At 43.8% G+C, this 18,999-nt stretch overlaps 2 protein-coding genes across 3 annotated transcripts; both read left to right on the top strand.

Annotated features, from left to right (window-relative positions):
• Window positions 1-1,471: 1,471 nt before the first annotated feature.
• Window positions 1,472-10,683, top strand: LOC127339485 (histone-lysine N-methyltransferase ATX4). Its single transcript, XM_051365332.2, has 23 exons — window positions 1,472-2,509; window positions 2,617-2,672; window positions 2,751-2,952; window positions 3,047-3,160; window positions 3,259-3,327; window positions 3,419-3,484; window positions 3,590-3,684; window positions 3,771-3,860; window positions 5,520-5,655; window positions 5,778-5,853; window positions 5,942-6,044; window positions 6,180-6,304; window positions 7,037-7,182; window positions 7,297-7,401; window positions 7,852-7,916; window positions 8,241-8,430; window positions 8,806-8,892; window positions 8,984-9,040; window positions 9,116-9,205; window positions 9,626-9,712; window positions 9,917-9,991; window positions 10,080-10,180; window positions 10,292-10,683. Exons 1-23 carry the CDS (start codon window positions 1,757-1,759, stop codon window positions 10,380-10,382), a joined length of 2,979 nt encoding a protein of 992 aa, XP_051221292.2. The 5' UTR covers window positions 1,472-1,756; the 3' UTR covers window positions 10,383-10,683.
• A 221-nt stretch (window positions 10,684-10,904) lies between these two features.
• LOC127341908 (ABC transporter D family member 2, chloroplastic) lies at window positions 10,905-18,793 on the top strand. 2 transcript variants are annotated; one of them, XR_007875996.2, is made up of 10 exons: window positions 10,905-11,350; window positions 11,768-11,954; window positions 12,437-12,504; window positions 13,214-13,540; window positions 13,631-13,795; window positions 15,305-15,533; window positions 15,630-15,874; window positions 15,966-16,287; window positions 17,400-17,551; window positions 17,660-17,785. XR_007875996.2 is itself a non-coding variant. In XM_051367851.2 (10 exons), exons 1-10 carry the CDS (start codon window positions 11,084-11,086, stop codon window positions 18,273-18,275), a joined length of 2,277 nt encoding a protein of 758 aa, XP_051223811.1. In that variant the 5' UTR covers window positions 10,908-11,083; the 3' UTR covers window positions 18,276-18,793. The 2 variants fall into 2 exon arrangements, 1 of the variants encoding a protein (XP_051223811.1); XM_051367851.2 differs by lacking the exon at window positions 17,400-17,551 and adding an exon at window positions 18,081-18,793 and having other exon boundaries at window positions 10,908-11,350; window positions 17,660-17,931.
• Window positions 18,794-18,999: the final 206 nt, after the last annotated feature.

The following is an 18,999-nucleotide window of genomic DNA, read 5'->3' as shown; positions in this document are numbered from 1 at the left end:
GTCATAAAACAAGCATGGAACATCAGAAATTATAGATACGTTGGAGACGTATCAAGGAGCAGCAAGCGGAGCGCGGACATTGGAACGCGTCGGCGTGGCCGGAGGAGTCGTCGGCCTCCCCTGCGCGAGCGCTGACTCGCGGAGCTGGATTGCAAGCCCGTCCCACAAAGCGAGCTCGTTGAGCTCGTCCTGCTCGCTGTTGGCCAGTGCCATGGCAATGGCCTCCTCCTCTGAAATGTCCGGCGGCTGGGTCTCCGGATCCCACGCCGGTCCGCCGTCGTCGTGGTCGTACTGCGGCATGGTCACGTCGCCGTCCTCGTCCTCGTCGTCGTCCTCGTCCGCGTCCTCCTGGTCGTTCTCTTCTTCTTCGGCGGCGATCTCGCGCTCGAAGTAGTCTACGTCGGCGAGGTAGGCAGCGCGGCGCCGCGCGTCGAACTCCCACGTCCCGAAGGAAATCCAGTTGTAGGAGTTTAGCGCGTACGACGGATCCTCCCGCAGATCCGGCGGCAAGACCGCGCGGCGGCGGCGCACCTCATCCCGCCGCTCTCGGCCCTCGCGCGGCACGGGGGGGGGGGGGGGGGACCGGCACACACCGCGAGTTCAGGTACCAGCCTCCTCCCGGCAAGTTCGCGTCCGGCCATGGTACCGGCCGGTTTTCCTGCCATAGCTGCCGCACGAGGTCAACGCGGACGTACCGGCCGACCCGTGCCTTCTTGCCGGAACGCGAGCCGCTAGCCTCCTGGTCGTTCTTCGTCTTCCGGAACGGGCATCATTTCTTCCCCATGGAGTCGGTGTGGTGGCTACTGTGGGATTTTGGTAATGGTTTTGGTCGGGGAAATGGGCGCCGGCAGCGTCCCTTTAAGAGGCTCCGACGCCATCTCGCCTTCAATGGCCCGCCAGTGCAACGCCTACTAGCTGCGCACGCTCGCGGAAGTCGAGATACGCCATTAACGCGGCCCTGCAAAGGCTGCATCGCGCCGCCCAGAAGTAATACCGCGGAAGACGAAGCAGTTGTGCCGCTGCGGACACTTTGCGCGTCCGCGGAGACGCAAACCAGCCGGATATTTGGGCCAGGTTTGCGTCTCTGCGGACGGCGGTCACTTTGCGTCGCCCTATTGGAGGTGGTGCCAGACGCATTTCCGATCATGGCGGACACAAACGGTCGCTCACGCCGCTGGAGATGCCCTTAGTCGAGAAGCCGTGATGCAAAAATGAGAAGGCGGCGCTGGCGTGGTAGCTGACGACCTGGAGTTCATGTCGGTTTCGTCTCCCAGCCCAGATCCGAGCCTACAAAGCAGAGCCCCAGGATCCCACGTCAGAGCCCGCCACACGGCATCAACCACAGCCCACATCCGCGCGAAAACTCACGACGCCACCGGACCAACTCGCGTCCCGACTGTCGGGCGGGTCGTCTTCCCCACCACCTCACTCCCACAGCAGCCTCTCCTCGCATCCCCTGCCCCTGCCCCTGCCCCTGCCCCGACCCCGACATCGCGTTCCAAATTTTCATTCAAAACCCAAATCCCCCCGGAGCCTCGGAGTCGGAGGGAACCCCAAATTTTCCGCACCCAGCCGGCGCGCATTCCTCCCAATCCGCCCCCAAATCCCAATCTCGGCCCCCAACAATCCCCCGACCTTAAATCCCAACTCCGCGCCGCCGGAACCCTAAGCCTCCTCCGTCCCCCCGCCCAATCCGCCCACCCGATTCGCGATTCCGCGCGCCCGCTCCGCCCTCGATGCCCTAGCCGCCGCCGCCATGCTCGCCCCGCTCAAGCGCTGCACCGCCGCGGGCCCGTGCGCGATGGAGCCCCCCTCCACCAACGGCGCGCCGCCCACCAAGCGCCGCCGCGAGCGCGTCGTGCCCTCGCGGTTCCGCGACTCGGCCCTGCTGCCGCTCGCCAAGAAGCCCTGCAAGCCCGCGCCCGCGCCCGGGGACGACGACGGCGAGGTGTACGAGGTCGAGGTGCGCGCCGTCGCGCCCAAAGGCTCCGCCTTTGGGCCCGTGCAGACCGAGGTCTGGACCGGCGACGAGCACCAACCCCCCGCGCAGACGGAGCACGACCTCTACCGTGCCTGCCGGAACATCGGCAGCCCCGGCTGCGGCAGCGGGAGCGTCATCACGTCCCTCAGCACCGCCGCCACCGTGAAATGCGAGATAGAGGATAAGCCCCACGTGGTGGGAAGCGTGGTCACGTCCGTGAGCAATGCTGCTGGGAACGGCAGCGTTGTCACCTCCGCGAGCAATGCTGGGCCGGACGGCAAGCCCGCGGCCGCGGTGGTGGAGTGCAAGCCGAAGAAGGAGTGCGGCGCCAGGAAGGAGGATTTCTACTGGCCCGAGGAGTTCGTGCTCGGCGACGTCGTCTGGGCGAGGTCCGGGAAGAAGTGCCCCGCGTGGCCCGCGCTAGTCATCGACCCGCTGCTGCACGCCCCGGAGGTCGTGCTCAACTCCTGTGTCCCCGGCGCGCTCTGCGTCATGTTCTTCGGTTACTCTGCCAGCGGCCACAGCAGGGTAATTATGGATTGCAATTTCCTGGTTGAATTGCTGCTTCATGATGAAACCATATTCTTTCAGCGGCCATAGCGTTTTTCCTAAGCGTTTTCCATCTTCTACCGCAGGACTATGGATGGGTTAAGCAGGGGATGCTCTTCCCCTTTGTGGAGTATCTGGACAGGTGAACTTCCGCCTTCTTCTGGCATATGTAAGCTTTACCTACTTGGCTGTGTCTCAAGTTCCTCCCTCTTTCTACCAGGTTTCAGGGACAATCCCTGTATAAGCTCAGGCCGAGCAAATTCCGTGCGGCAATTGAGGAGGCTTTCCTTGCCGAGCGTGGTTTCTTTGACCTCCAAATGGACGGGGTCTGCTCTCTGGAGAAGTCTGTCAATGAGCAGTCTGTCGCCGATGGCACACATGAAGTGACTGGTTCTAATACCGAGCAAGAGTGCCAATCTGAGGTAACTTGCTGTGTGAAGTACTTACAATCGAGCTCAGCCGCCTCATTAATCACGAGTCCTCAGCTAGGCTGCTATCTAATCTTCTGTGGTGCAGGCTGTTCCGAAACCAGCAGCATGTTGTGATAGTTGTGGTAATCGTCTTCCATCCAAGATTTCAAAGAAAAAGAAGCAAGAAGCAGAGCAGTCACTTTGTAGGCATTGTGAAAAGGTATGTATCTGGCGTGTGAGTGTGAACCACGTGTTTTGTTTGTTTCATAAACTTGTTTCTTTCTATTTAGTTCCTTACAAACATTACCATTTCCGCAGCTATTGCAGTCAAAACAATACTGTGGCATATGCAAGAAAATCTGGCACCACACAGATGGTGGAAACTGGGTAAGCCTAGAAAGATATGTGCTTTGGTGATGTTATGGATTATCTTCTCTTGATTAATATAGGCACTGATCTGCAATGCACTTCTTGCCAGGTGTGTTGTGATGAGTGCGAGATTTGGGTTCATGTAGAATGCGATCGGACATGCAACGAACTGGAGGTTGTTGTTCATTTTTGTTCGGTGTTGACAGTTTAACGTCATAATGTTTGATATATTTGCAATGCTTCCATGTATAGAATTCACTGACCGTCCATTACTTTGCAGGATTTAGAAAATGCAGAGTATTTCTGTCCTGATTGCAAGTCAAAACGCAAGAAGACATTGGCAGTTGAACAAGTGAGCATGTCGAACAGTTCAGAGTGAGTTGTCTCTTTCTTCCTCAAACCTACTGATGTTTGACTGTTTAATAAATAAGAGTGCCAGTTTCTAACATGTCTCGGCACAGATTTGCTAGCACTTCAAAGGAAAAATTGCCTGAGTCCATACCTGTGTGCTGCGCTGGGATGGAAGCATTGTACTTAACTGAGAAGCACATGTAAGCATTTAGCATATCTTATCCCGAATCTTCAGTTTACATGTTTCTTTAAATGCGCTTATTTACCAATACTGTACATCTGAATTTAATGTATATATTAATTTGGTCAATTTCCCAAATTGAAGAAGCCAACTTTTCAGAAAGTAATAAGAAATTTATATATGTGCCATTCTTTCTTTTCTTGGAGCATTAAGTTTTATCTTCTCGTTAATATTTTGAGCTTGAATTTTACCTGAGGTCTAAAGTACCATCCACTTCTATGGAAACTGAAGTGGCTGCTGTATATTCGCAACTGGTCCTTTAATTCTCAACTGGCTAATTGCCAGTGGCAGACCTAGGATTTTATTATAGGGTATGCCACAATAAAAAAGATTAACTTACATTTTGGTTCCACCTATTTACCAAAGCACTAAATTAACTAAATCAGTAAATAATGGGCTCCTGACGGCCGACGAAGGGCGAACGGGCTGGCGGGCGTTGTGCGGGTGTGGGCCCCGGGAGACAGGCGTGCTGCATTTCGATCCTATCCTAGCTAGCTGGCAGCTGGACAATGCCGTCTGGAACTCCAGATGGTTCAAAATTCGTGTGAGGCAGTTGAATCAGCAAAACAAACCTATTGAATTCTGGATTTAATCGGAAAAATGAGACATGCATAATCTGCTAGAATTAATCTTGGTTAGGTTAGTGAACTAGTTTACACGTACAAATACTGGTCTGAGTTGTGTTTGAGTTTAAATAGAGCTACCTAGCATACCTGAGTTCTAGTATGTTCTATCTAGTTTCAGTCTAACACACTTGTTACTACTAGCAAGAGAGCGACCAAGAACTCTATGTGAGCTGGCATAGCAAGAGTTTAAGCGAGCGCTGGCCATACGAGAGCTAGCTCAATCGCTTGAACTAGCAAATTAGAGCTAGCAGCATACCTGATCTAGCACTTCAGGAAGAGAGTGAGCTGGGCCTCAGGGTATGCCATGGCATATACGGCATACCCTGTAGGTCCCCCACTGCTAATTGCCCGTGGTTGCCTTCTCTCAATCTTTCTCTGACCACCCTGGTTCAGTTCTGCTAAGTGATTGTGCATTATTTAATATGGTATATATGATTGTTGTGCCGGGCAGTAGCTGCTGGACCGGCAAGCCATCATCTTTCAGTAAAATGATATAGTCCTCTTGACATGGGTGCAACTATGAAGCCAATCCCTGCCAAATACAACTGCCCATTTACTACTTCTGACTAAGGAAGCAACCATGAGCAGAAGGAAGCCTTAATTCTTCTCGCTCCAACAAGATGAGTAGGGATTGATGGATCGGTTGTTAATTTTTTAATAGCATATGAGAGAAGTTTGAAGGAAGGATTGTTCCGTTTTTCATGTAAGCTGACGAGTGCATAATCTTGCAAGTGAAGACATTCACCAACTCCCCTTTTTAATAGTAAAGCTTGGTGCATAATCAAGTATTTCTTAGGTTCTTAGTTCTCACTGTTACTGTAGAAGCCACCTTTAGGATTATTTAGTAGGCCACTTGTTGTGATGGCAGCTGAAATGTTGCACAGCGACCAGAAGTACTGTAAACCATTCTGAAGCTGCTAGTACATTGATTTCCTTATGTGTGTTTGACTTTGAACCACTATTGGTATTTGAGTTGTTATTGGTTCTGGCAGGATATTATGTCCATGCAAGTCTTGCAAGAAAAGGCTGATGACTCTGAATGAGTGGGAGAGACATACTGGCTCAAGGAAGAAGAAATGGAAGACGAGTATTAAACTCAAGAGCACCGGGGAACCATTAATCAACTTGGTAAGCTCTCAAGATCTTTATCAACTCAAACATTCGCCAGCATAATATGTGGATATCTACAGCAATATGCATGCCCTAGATGTACAAAACTGACAAGGTTCCTTTTTTGTCGTTGTCTCCAGCTTGAAGACATTCCTGGTGGGAATTTCAAGTCTTTTACCCCAGGTATTAAGAAAGAAGAGTTGCTTTCATTACAAGGTATGTTGGCTCTTTATTTTTTTCTTGGCTCGTGTAGGTGATGGTTGCAACATGACTTCATGTGATTGATTTTTTCCAATATCTGCAGCAAACTCTTATAGTCCAGTCTATGCTAAATGGACAACTGAACGTTGTGCTGTCTGTCGGTGGGTTGAGGATTGGGACTACAATAAAATTATCATTTGTAACAGGTATTTCCTGTAATCATTTAGATTTTTGTTCGCCACTTTCATTCAAGAGTTCCTTTGATGTTTTAAGACTACCTTGTATGTAAATTGCTACGATTAGTAGCTCACAAAAGTTTCTCCCCAAAATTGTTACTTCAGATGTCAAATAGCTGTCCATCAGGAGTGCTATGGAGCACGTGCCCTAGAGGATCTTACCAATTGGGTTTGTCGAACATGTGAATTGCCCCAACAGAAAAGAGAATGCTGCTTATGTCCTGTAAAAGGTATTTTTGTCCTGATGACTATCATACAATACATTGTTTGAAATGCTTGTTCTTTTCATAATTTCGACAAGAAACAATTCCTGTGAAATTGTTGCATCCCAAACAGGGTCACATTGTATATGCTACATAGTTAACATGGAATTATTGGGAATTTCAGTAATCTATGTCTATGTCTACCAGTATAAAAAGCAGGAGTTAGGCTGGGATAATTTTGATCTGAGCTGCCTGGTATCTTTATTGTCTTTATTATATAATTATATAAGAGTTAAGAGGTTACAACCTCTTAAATATACGCTCTAATTAATAAAATTATCATGCCTTTCCAAGATGTGAATTTATCTTAGATTTCAACCAATGTTTACGAATTTAACATCAAACTATGCGATGATCTTTAAAATTTTGTAATGAGCTTTCCTAAAATGTGTACAGTTAAATGTTTTCTTCCACATCTATACTAGTGAATATCTGGAAGTGGAGAATGTACCTGTTCCAAGTGTCAATTATATTTCTTAAATGTGCTTTGCGCATGCATGGTTACTAATAGCCTAAAGTATTGAGGTTTTTAGTGTGTCTCACAGTCATGTTTAGCTGTCTACCTTTTATGTGATAAGTTCTGTTTGGTGCACAGTGGTATCTGATATTATAATTTTCTCTTGTCTTGTGGTATCTGATATCATGTTGCTTATGGATTGTTAATGCTGTTAACCTGTAACTTTTTTGGACCCCCTCCAGGCGGTGCTCTCAAGCCAACTGATGTTGACCAACTGTGGGTTCATGTCACATGTGCCTGGTACCAGCCTAAAGTCTCTTTTCCTATTGACGAGACAATGGAGCCAGCTATGGGCGTATTGAGCATTCCTTCTGAGTACTTTAAGAAGGTTAGGATTTTGATTTGATATTTTTTTGCAAGGTTACCCGTAGTAAATTACTGTATGTGCTTATGTGTTCAAATCTCACCTTACTTTTTGTTTATGTTTTCTTTGAAACTCCAGACATGTGTAATATGCAAGCAGATGCATGGGGCCTGCACCCAGTGCTACAAGTGCTCTACTTCTTATCATGCAATGTGTGCGTCGAGAGCAGGATATCGCATGGAGGTAGACTGCCATTTGTAGTGGAAATTATGATCATACTATTATGTTTACGTATGTTTTTTATTGCAACCTGCACAATCTTCTATTATATGAAAACAAAAATGCATGTTATCAGCTATATAATGCTCTGCTGGAAGATTAGTTTTTCATCATATACCACTTAGCAGCCTTATAATTTGGGCTGCTATGCAGTGTTACTGTGGATCAGCAAGTTTTACCACCTTTTGTGTTCAAACTATCTTCTGGAAAAGTTCTCCTTTGTGGCTAATTTGTTGGCATCATTGCTCAAGTACTTCCATTGGAGCTGATGCCTAAAGCATCTTAATAAGTTGTTTTTAAGCATAACTTGTTACAGCGATTAAGCTGTGCCTCATTTGATGCGTAGCCTTTTTTTCATCACCCTATTTTAACTGAAAAACTGATTAAATTGTCATTTTTTCTGTGTGCTTGTAGTTGCAATACACTGAAAGAAATGGTAGGCAAGTGACAAAAATGGTTTCCTTCTGTGCGTCTCACAGGTAATATTATTCTCCCAGCTTAGTCCTTTTTTATCAAGTTCATGTAAGTTTCACGAGTTGTTTCTGTTTTTCTAAAGAACAATTCTAACTTAGCTTCATGATCCTTATATAGGCTTCCCTTTGTTTGTTCTCTATCTCTGTTGGTGTTGATTTCAAATACTAGCATCAAACCTGTTTTAAGAAAAAAACAATGACCAATGTGATCCATGGAGCTGGCATGATCTTGGAACAATATTATTTGCAGAAGTGTAAATTTACCTGAAAGGATGAATTATCACAAACGTTTGTTACTGATGCATGCTATACTTTTCTTTTGCATTTTAGTACTCCCGACCCAGATAATGTGTTGATAGTGAAGACACCTGAAGGAGTTTTCTCTACCAAATTTTTCATCCAAAACAATGAGAAGCAGTCTCCTGCACGATTGACCAATAACGAAAACCACCAGGTTCCTGCTACATTTTCCGACTGCCCAGCTGCAAGGTGCCTACCTTATGATATGTTGAGAAACAAGGTATTTTCAGTCATCTTGTTTATGTGTGCCCCACCCTTACTCCCCCATCAGAGTCACAGGATTAGAGAAAATATATTTCTGATTGTGTTTTGTGCATAAATTTGTAAGCGTCTATACAACCATTTGCATCTACCAATCATTTTTCTTTTCTAGTTCATTTATACTTTGACCATGTTTACATGTTTCATGTACAGTTTCTTTGGTCCTTGTGTGGGCATGTGTTGAATTTCAAATTTCAGCTGCATTATGTTATGCCAAACTTAGATTACTATTAGTTTCACCGTTTCATGTGAAGTTATCATGATTTTGTAGTGTTAGTTGCTGTTTTTTTTTTTGTCAGAAAAACTTTAGTACTAATTTGTCTGCATTTTCCAGAAAGAACAAGGAAAGGCAATTCCCCATCGAGTAATGGGACCCCAACACCACTCCCAGGATTTGATTGCGGATTTGAATGCATGCATGGTAATTACGCTATTCTGAGCATTGGCATTTTCCTTTTTTGAAGTTCCCTTTGAGTGCTAAAATAACTAGCATCGTGTTCGTTTGCTAACAGGATCAAAAGGATGACCAACATTTTTCTACATTCAAAGATCGGCTTCACTATTTACAGGTTTAGTTTTTGAGTGATTCCAGTTCTTAAAAGGCTATGTGATCATACTGATAAACTCCATGTTAATTATTTCAGAAAACTGAAAATAAGAGGGTCTGTTATGGTCGATCTGGAGTACATGGATGGGGGCTCTTTGCTGCTAAGAAAATTCAAGAGGGGCAAATGGTATATCACTTCAGGCTACTTATACATTTAAAACAAAGCTCATACTGATGACCTTAGGCACGGGCACTGGCACGCCATGTTAATCCGGTCGCAAAGCATAAGTAAAACAACTGCAGTTTGTCTTTGGCAACAATTTGATTAAATGCTTACTGTCTAAACTACAGCAGACACCTTTTGGTTTGCATTTCTCGACCTCCATAACCATCATAAATTCTCATTGCTGTAACAAATTCATGCTTTACCTAAATTGCCAGCATGAGCATTTTGGTAGATCATTTTCAGTCTTTGTCCTACAATAGAGTTTAATGTTTTACCATGAAAATGCGTTTGCTTATTTTATTAATCACTTATTCAAAATTCATTGTACATCTGCACATGAGGGTTTTATCTGTAGTTTTTCAGCTAACAAGACTTGTGCAGGTTATCGAATATCGTGGGGACCAAGTTAGACGGAGTGTTGCTGATTTGAGGGAAGCACGATATCACAGGGAAAATAAAGATTGCTATGTGAGTCTTTTTTTTTTACTTTCATTTTATATAGCGTTATACTTTCAACTTTTACTGTTATACTTTTCATGGTCAGGCAATCCTTTCTAGATGACAATTACTCATAGCTAACCAAAGTTGTTACTCATAGACAAGACTACATGAAATACTGCATATTGGTTTTCTGGCATAGCATATTGATTTTCTCATTTTGCTGTGGTGCAGCTGTTCAAGATAAGCGAAGACGTTGTGATTGACGCTACGGAGAGAGGAAACATAGCCCGTCTAATTAATCACTCGGTAATCCTCCAGGCTTCCACACCTGCATCCCGTTGCATTCTTAATAGCCAGAGAAATGGTAAACTAAGTACACTGCTCGCTCTTGCAGTGCGTGCCTAACTGCTATGCTAGGATCATGAGTGTCAGCGATGACAAGAGCCAGATCATCCTTATTGCCAGAAGAGACGTCTCCGCAGGAGAAGAACTGACGTACCGTTTCTTAACTCAGTGTTCTTTTGATTTACACGTATAACTGATATCGATGAAACTTATGTTTATCGTCTTCTCATGCATGCGTCCATTTCATCTTGTGATGCGCAGGTATGACTACAAATTTGACCAGGACGAGTCGGAGGATCGCAAGGTCCCTTGTCTGTGTAAAGCTCCTAACTGCCGTGGATACATGAACTAAACCGCTCACAAGGACTAACCCCAATTACCGTGCCAAAGGGCCGCATTCACAGATTCATCCCAGATTCTTTGATCATCTTCTCATGCGTGGCTGTCAACATAGTAGTGCAACAAGTTTGTGTTTTTGGTTCACAAATTTTGTTAGACATAGCGAGGTAGGGTTCATTCACCAGGCTAGATAAAAACCGTCATAACCGGCAGCCACAGCCAGCCATCTGTTGTAAATTCTTCATTGCTGTAATAAATTTGATGATATCTCTGTGAAATAAAAAAAGAAAATAGAAATAGTCTGTTGGTTGGAACGCATCCTTTTCCTGTGACTTGTCTTCTGTTTAGAATTGTTTCCCCTCTGGGAACTCTATTCTTGTTTTCTGTTCAGATAGGATACGTGTGGTTCTGCTTGCCACTTCCACCGGCGTGTCTAGTGCTCACCATGATCCTCTCACTGAACGTGGGACCCGGTCTGCCCGGGACCAGAATGTCAGTGACCCAACTGCTTCTCCTACAGGTCGACGCAGCGTAAACCGTAACGTCTCTCTGCTTCGCCAGCACGCCTCTCCCAACTCCACGGCAGCGGCGGGCCGCCATTACTCGCCACGACGAGCATCCAAGCTTCTCCGGCATAGTGGAGCTGTCGGCGTCTCACGGGTCAGCAGCGAAACTACTGGAGAGTAAAAGGATTTTAAAAGGTGGGAGGGAAAGATGCACCTACTCGTGCCCATATGCTGCTTCCCCTCCACTTCGACAGCTCCGCAGCTACCACCACTTCCCCTTCCGCGGCGGCCGTCTCGCCTCCTCTGCTCCCCGTCGCCGCGCGTCGGCCTCCCCTTCTCGTCCCCAAGGGTCGTGGTGGCATCCTCCATGCGCCACCGCGGGCGACGCGGGGCTGCGCCCCTTCCTCCGGCAGCGGCCGCCGCCGCGGGGGAGGCCTCCAGCGACCCCCCTGGCCCTCCAGGAGGCGAGGACAAGGTGATTACGGTTTGCTGCAGCTGTGGCTTTCTTGGTGTGATCTGCTCTGCTCTGCTCGGGGCTTTGCTTCGAGCTTACTACTAGTAACTAGGAGTAGTATTGTTTTGCAGTCCCTACTAGAGTTCAAATTTTGTGCTCTGACTTCTGAGGTTTTGGTCTGTCATGCGACCTGCTTGTGTAGCTTAACAGTAGCTTTAGCTTCCTGCTGCATTAGTAGATTACACGCATCCAGAGTTACAGACTGGTGCAATCTGCAACTGTGGGTTTGCAGTTCAGCAGTCTGAAGTTCAGAGCGATAAGATCCCAAAACAGTGTTTACTCATGCATAAGCAAAGCGCCAGCCTGGTGCCTCTTGTGCTGGTTTGCTGTTTATTCTGGTTCTAATGAATGCCTATTTCCTTTATCTCATGCTGACAGAGAGACGGTACCGACCTCAAAACACTAGCTAGAAGATTTTGGAAAGTTGCTGCCCCTTACTGGTGGTCAGAGGACAAAGTCCAAGCAAGGCTGCAGCTTGCTGCTGTATTTGCTCTCACACTGGCAACCACCGGGATTAGTGTTGGATTCAACTTCCTGGGCCGCGACTTCTACAATGCCCTTGCCGGTACGTCTCGTGTTCTGTTCAAAACTCTTAACAATTTTGTACTCCCTCCGTCCCTAAAAAAGCTGCTCAAGTTTGTCTAGATACGATGGTATATAGACATATTTTAGTTAGAGATACATCCGTATCTAAAAAATGTTGTGCAGTTTTTTTTTGGAATGGAGGTAGTAGATTGAATGTCAGCATTCTGAATAAAAAATATACGCATACGCAGAATTGCCGGTGCATCTGATAAGATGAAGGGGCAGGAGAGGGGGATATTAACTCTTTTTTGCTTCACATTAAAATTCTTAGAGTTTTTTTTACTAAAAATAATATACCTCAGTATCTTTGGGTGCCATCTGCAGTACCAAAGTAGACAAGAATTTTTCATTTCAGTCTTTGGTACGGGTGTAATTGGAGGTGGCATTTCATAGCATTCAAAGTGGTTGCACGACATCTTATATTTTTATTTGTTAATACATATTACTGTTTTTTCTTGCAAGACAAGGACCAGGAACAGTTTACCAAGCAACTGCTGTACTACTTGGGAGGTTTCGCTGTAGGAATTCCGGTGAGCATATTGCTGCTACTTTGTAGGTATTGATCTTCAAGCTGTTAGCCTGTTTATGAATATCTGTAGCACCTAGACATGATTAGTGAAAATGTCAGATGATGTAATTAGGAGTAATATTTTCTGTATCAGCGCACTACTAACATTTTAAAAAATAACATAGTTGTGAACTTGTGGTTTCCTATGTAAGTATCAGTGATTTGTGTATCATGATAGGTATCCTTTCCAAGGGTGTCTAGATCCACAGTTTGATTTGTGTATCATTTTTTATATTCTACTCCCTCCATTCCGAATTATAAGATGTTTTTGATATTTCAGTATGAAATACATAGACTGAAATGAGTGAACAGACACACTGAAATGCATCTAGATACATACAATTCAGAAAAGGCTATAATATCTTGCAATTCGGAACGGACTGTTGCCTAAAATTCACAAAATTATCTCTTCTATTTAACAAAATGTCTTGGTACAAGTAATACACATTGGCTTAGTCATTTCTGCACCAGAGGATTAAACTGTCAGGATCTTGCTCTTGTTCCTGGTTTCCAGCATTGTCTGGAAGTGCTATGTTCCTATTGCCATTCATCATTAGAGGAAATGTACTCGCGACTTTACTTTTTTTTTGTTGCAGAGCTAGCAACTGGTGTACCTTTTAATAGATTTATATGTTCTGATTTTGCAATTTCCTGCTTGAACTGCTATACAGTTCTTTGTCTTGAGGGACTATGCAAGAGAAGTCCTTTCTTTAAGATGGCGATCTTGGATGACAAGTTATTACATGAAGCGCTACTTTAAGAACAGAACATTCTATAAGATTCAGTCTCAATCACTAATAGACAATCCAGACCAGCGGATTAATGATGATCTAAGTTCATTCACTGGAACAGCGCTCGCATTTTCTTTGACACTTCTCAATGCTGTTGTGGATTTGGTATCATTCAGCAACATCCTTTATGGAATCTATCCACCATTATTCATTGTTCTTATTGTGTATTCTTTTGGAGGGACCGTTATTAGTGTCTTCCTTGGTAAGGTAAAGCTTTACCATCTCTAGCTTGAATCAAAGTAAATATAATTGTTCACTCTTTCCCCATTCAAACAATTGTCATGCTTGTCTTGACAGAATTTGGTCAACCTGAACTTCATGCAAGAAAAGAAAGAAGCTGATTTTCGTTATGGACTTGTCCGTGTTAGAGAAAATGCTGAATCAATTGCCTTTTATGGTGGTGAGGAAAATGAATTGCAACTTTTATTGGACCGGTTCAGGAGGGCTTACCAAAACCTAAGTGTAAGCATTTCATGCATAAGCTGTCCTGTTTATTTTGCTCTGATCCGACGTTACTGTTGTACCATGTACACTAGGTTAACATGCCAAGGATAGAGATGTAAGCCTGCAAATAAACTACATCCATCCACCAGCTTGTTTATTTTCAACCCTAATTATATTTTGCCAAAGAATATTATGATAATTTGGATGGTTTTCTCAAAAATCCTTAACGTTCTTTTATAATGCATTTCACCAGAAAGGAGGATACTAGCAGTTTAAAAGTCTAGCTTTGTTCATCTTTCATAATCTCCTGCAAAATGCAACTCATGTTGAATATAGTTTTGTAACACACAGATACCAGATTTGCTAATTTCCCCAAAAGATTCTTAACTATGATGATATTGTGGCGGAAAAGAAAAGTAGAAATGATGAAGAATAGATAAAAGATAAAAGAAAAAGAATAAAGATAAATGATATTTTTTCTTTACATCTTCATACATTATCTTTTTTTTTTTCATATACCTTCCCATCTCTTTATACTCTTTTTTTGTTCACTTTATTTTTCCTCACTCTTCTCTCACATCCTCCGTATCATCTCCATCATTTTTCATATCTTATATATCTTCGACATTCTTTCCATACTACCGCAATACATGTTTTTGCATTTGAAGAATGGACTGAGAAAGCGCAAATGATACAAAGCCATAAGATGATGATGACCCAAATTCCCAAAAGATGACCAAGAACCTGACAATTAACTAGCAAAACTGCTGCCTGAAGCTGCCACATAGCTGTACAAAAGAGCCTAAGCCGAAATTCTAAAAAGGAATCTAACAGGTGCTCACTTCCACATCTCTGCCTCGTCTAAGATCTAATCTACCAGCATGCTGTGGTCTGTCTGTGCATTGTTGAAGATGCACAAGTTGAGGTGTCGCTATGATCTCCTCAGTGTCAGCAAAATTTGCAACCAAAATAAGATGGCATGCTAGCAAGTAGCTAGCAGTAAAATCATGTTGAACATCTTAAAATGTGCATCCCTCTCAATGTAATATTACATAAGTTCTGTTTCAACATAAATATGCAGCTTTATATGTTTATAAAGTAAATTTATTATTTCTACGTTTTTTAATCAGGCTGTAATAACATATTGACATTGCATGGGCAGACACATCTTGTACTTCCACTGTACTAATACTATGCCTAGTAATCATTATCGAAAGTAAGATAATTTTTGAATCCCAAAACTGTAACACTAAAAAAAAAATCCCAAAACTGTAACACTAAAAAAAAATCCGAAACTGTAACACTATTTTTTTTTTCCAAAACTGTTCCACGGTTATACAGTTATGCTCTCGTGAGAGAATGCACTACTGTTCTTGAAAACAGTCTGTGTGTGTGTGTGTCTGTGTATCTGTGTCTGTCTGTCTCTCTATCCCTCTCTCTCTACATTGTTTATGTACATCCAGAAACTTGTCCTGAATTTATATTTGTTTACATGCAAATGTTTGATTTTGTATGTTATGTCTGCAGGAATTACTGCTAGCATCCCGGAATCTGGAGTTCTTCACTAATGGTTACCAATATTTAATTCAAATCCTGCCAGCTGCAGTTGTTGCTCCAATGTTCTTTGCAGGAAAAATTGAGTTTGGAGTAATAAACCAATCAGTGTCTGCTTTTAATCACATCCTCAGTGATTTTTCTCTCATTGTTTTCCGATTTCAGTCAATTAGTGCATTCTCAGCAGTCATTGATCGTTTAGGTCACATCTCTCTCTCTCTCTCTCTCTCTCTCTGTATGTGTGTGTGGATTATTTGCTAAGACAACTAGATTAACCTAATCTAACTTAAAACTTCAGGTGAATTTGATGATCTGTTGGATGCAAATGAGCCTTCTCTATCATCCCGACGTGATAGCATTGAAGGGATCAACATTGTTTTCAAGAGTGGCAGTCCTTCGGTTCTTAGTTCTAATGGATCACAAATGCATTCTGATCAAGGCATCGTTCTAGAGATTTGTAATTTGACATTGTTAACACCCAGGGGCGGAAATATTCTTATTACCGACTTCAGTATGGAACTAAAAGAAAAGGATCACCTACTGGTATTTCATTGCTTTAGCTAGTGACCCAATCAGCAACATAAATAGTACTGGTGACATCTGGCTAGTATGATGATCTTATCTTTACTTTTAGGTCATGGGACCCAGCGGAAGTGGAAAGACCTCATTGCTGCGTGCTTTCGCTGGCCTTTGGACTAGTGGTTCGGGGAATATTGTGTACCATACGAGAGATTCTACGGAGCTTCAAACAGAAAATTTCAGTTCTAGCGAGCCATCCAACATAAAGCCAAGGGGTGAAGAGCTACTACAAAGTTCCAAGCAAAGAAGAGATAATGGCATATTCTTTGTCCCACAAAGACCATATATGGTTTTGGGCACTCTTCGTCAGCAATTGCTGTATCCTACATGGACTGAAGATATTCTTCTATCACCAACTAATGATGCTCAGAAAAAAGGTATTTTGTTTCATCGGGAGCTATTGAGTACATGCAAACTACCATCTAGGTGCAAAAAACCCTAGAGAATGCGTGGCTATTTAGTCAACCTGAAAACTCAAATTGTACAATGGTAATCCTAAAAGTAACTACAACATGAAATTTTTAATATTTTGGATATGCACATGTACTAAAAGAAGGAAAGGTGGAAACATTACTAATATGATCACACTGATCTTCTTGTTTTGTTTTTGCTAACTTTAATTTGTTTTTAAATTAAAATTATACAATCTGTTAAGTATAAAAGCTTCCTTTTGGTTGAATGCCCACACAGTCTCTATACTGTGCGGCTGGTTCTTTGCCACTATGCTTTTTATGTCATGAAGGAGAAAATTATTCGATAGATGTGTGACTTGTGTGTATAGCTGGGCATGGGCGGCCCGACCCGAAAATCCTGGGCTGGGCCAAGTTTGCATGTCGGGCCAGGCTCGGGCCTGAATTCTTGGCACGATGGCCGGGGCCGGGCCAGGCCTCGGACCTGCAAAATGTGCGACTTACCGAAGGCTGGGCTGGGTTTTTTGGGCGTCGGGCCGGGATTCTTGGCCCGACGGTCAGGCCGGGCCAGGCTCGGGCCTAGACTTTCAGCTTCGGGCTTTTTTAGACCCGGCCCGAAAAATGCCCAGGTATACTTGTGTGCATGTGCCTTTTCATGCATTTTAAGTTTTTGGCACTTACAACGTATACGTTTTTCTTGACAAAGTCGGGAGGGGAGGTCCCTAGCCAAATTCCGTGGTCTGTTGCATGTTTGCTTTAGCAAATTTTGGACCTTGAGGTGTTACAGCTTATGCCTTAGATAGTACCATGGGCGAGTCTGTATTTTAGCAAAGTTCGTGCCGGTGTTAATACACTGCAGAACAATAATGTCTAACAGAAGTAAAATGCAAAAGTTGTAGTAGTTGCTTCTGTTTACTTTGTCTGATCATTGTAGTTGCATCATGCTGTTCTTAACAGTGATGCAGGAGTACTACATTTCTTTATTTTTGGTTGTTAGATGTGGAACAACTGTACACATCTACGGATTGTTCGCGATACCCCATTCTGAGACATTCATGTATAGCTGGTCTCTTCTCCAGCCTGCAGCCAAGGAGTTTTTACTCAGCGCGGATGCCGGCGTAGTTTTCGGATTGGGCCTCCAGTACCTTAGGCTATCTATTTAATGTTGTTTACTTTTCCCTCTGCTACTTTGTTTTCGGTTCTTGGGCTGTGTGCTTCTTGTTATCCAGAGGTAGGGTGCGAAGTCTATGCGCTTATATCGCCTTGATGCGACGTTTGTGTCAATAAAAACTCCTTCATTGTTTTTTTTCCTGAAGTTCTGTATTTTTATGAATACCAGATGCTCTTCCGTTCCTGTCTGAAGTCTCCACGTCAGATGGAGTTGGTGCCAAGCCTGAGATGCCCTCAACTGATGAACTAATCAGAGTACTTGAGGTTGTTAGGCTGGGGTATATATTACCTCGTTTCAATGGCTTGGATTCTATGCATGACTGGGCCAGTGTTCTTTCGTTGGGAGAGCAGCAGCGTCTTGCATTTGCTCGGCTGTTACTCGCAAAACCAACTCTTGTCCTTCTGGACGAGTCCACAAGTGCACTAGATGATACAAACGAGGTAACAATCCATATACTGCTGTTGTAGTTGTTTTATTCTTTTGAGCTACGAACTGTCAAAAAATGCCAAGTCTGCAGTTATCATGTACTGAATTAATTACAGACAGTTTTATTTCAATCCCACTTTGACTATTTTCGCCTCTGGCACAGGTTCATCTATACAGTCAGATCGAAGCTGCAGGGATAACCTACATAAGCGTCGGTCACCGAAAAACACTTCATAGGTTCCACAACAAGGTCTTGTACATTTCAAAGTCTGATTCACCAACTAGCAGTCTTCGTAATTGGGAGCTAAAGCCCACAGACCAGAAATCAATCGAAGAATCCTCCCCGTTCGCCTCATAAGAGATTCAGCTTGTGAGCAACTTTTGCCTCTTCATGGAAGGGCTTATCCCACATCCGAGTCATATGGTAAATAGCCCTAACCAAGGATCCCATGTGCGAGAAATCATGTTGCACACTGAATCTAGACTGTCGAAGGCGTTACTCTCGCTGTCTTTCAGCTGGCAAACAAAATGGCAGACAGTGCTACAGCTACTAACCAACCTGGGCTGCAGGATATATTTAGCACCTGAAAGCTACTTCATAGTTCAGAGTGAACTATAGCAGATGTATATATGCAATTGATTTAATCCTTATGCTGTTATCAACTTCCTTTTAATCTAGATCTGGATTTCCTGTGGTTAATTTATGTAACACCTGAGGGTTGAATCGCTGCCAGATTTGGATTTCGTTCAGTGTTGTTTCATCTGTATTCTAGCAACTGTTAGGAACTCAGCTCTGCATAGTGATGTAAATCATTGTTGAGTATATATGCAAAAAATAAATTCCTGGCAAGGTCTTCTGATGAAGATTCTTGGTTCTTTCTTGTCAGTGCCAAGCATGCAGGGATATTTTTTTGGCAACTGTTACTACTAATATGCTCAGTGTTAGTAGAATTTCGAAACTAATCCCGTCGTCTTCTACATTCTGCAGTCTATTATGTACACTGCTATGTTGCTGCAGGCAGAACAAGCTGTGGCATTGGATTGTGCAAATACTGATGAAATTCAACACAAACATGGAAAAG

Source organism: Lolium perenne, chromosome 3, assembly GCF_019359855.2.
Source record: "Lolium perenne isolate Kyuss_39 chromosome 3, Kyuss_2.0, whole genome shotgun sequence".
Lineage (NCBI taxonomy): Eukaryota > Viridiplantae > Streptophyta > Magnoliopsida > Poales > Poaceae > Lolium > Lolium perenne.
The sequence above is the reverse complement of the archived record's forward strand: the minus strand, read 5'-3'. Positions and strand labels throughout refer to the sequence as shown.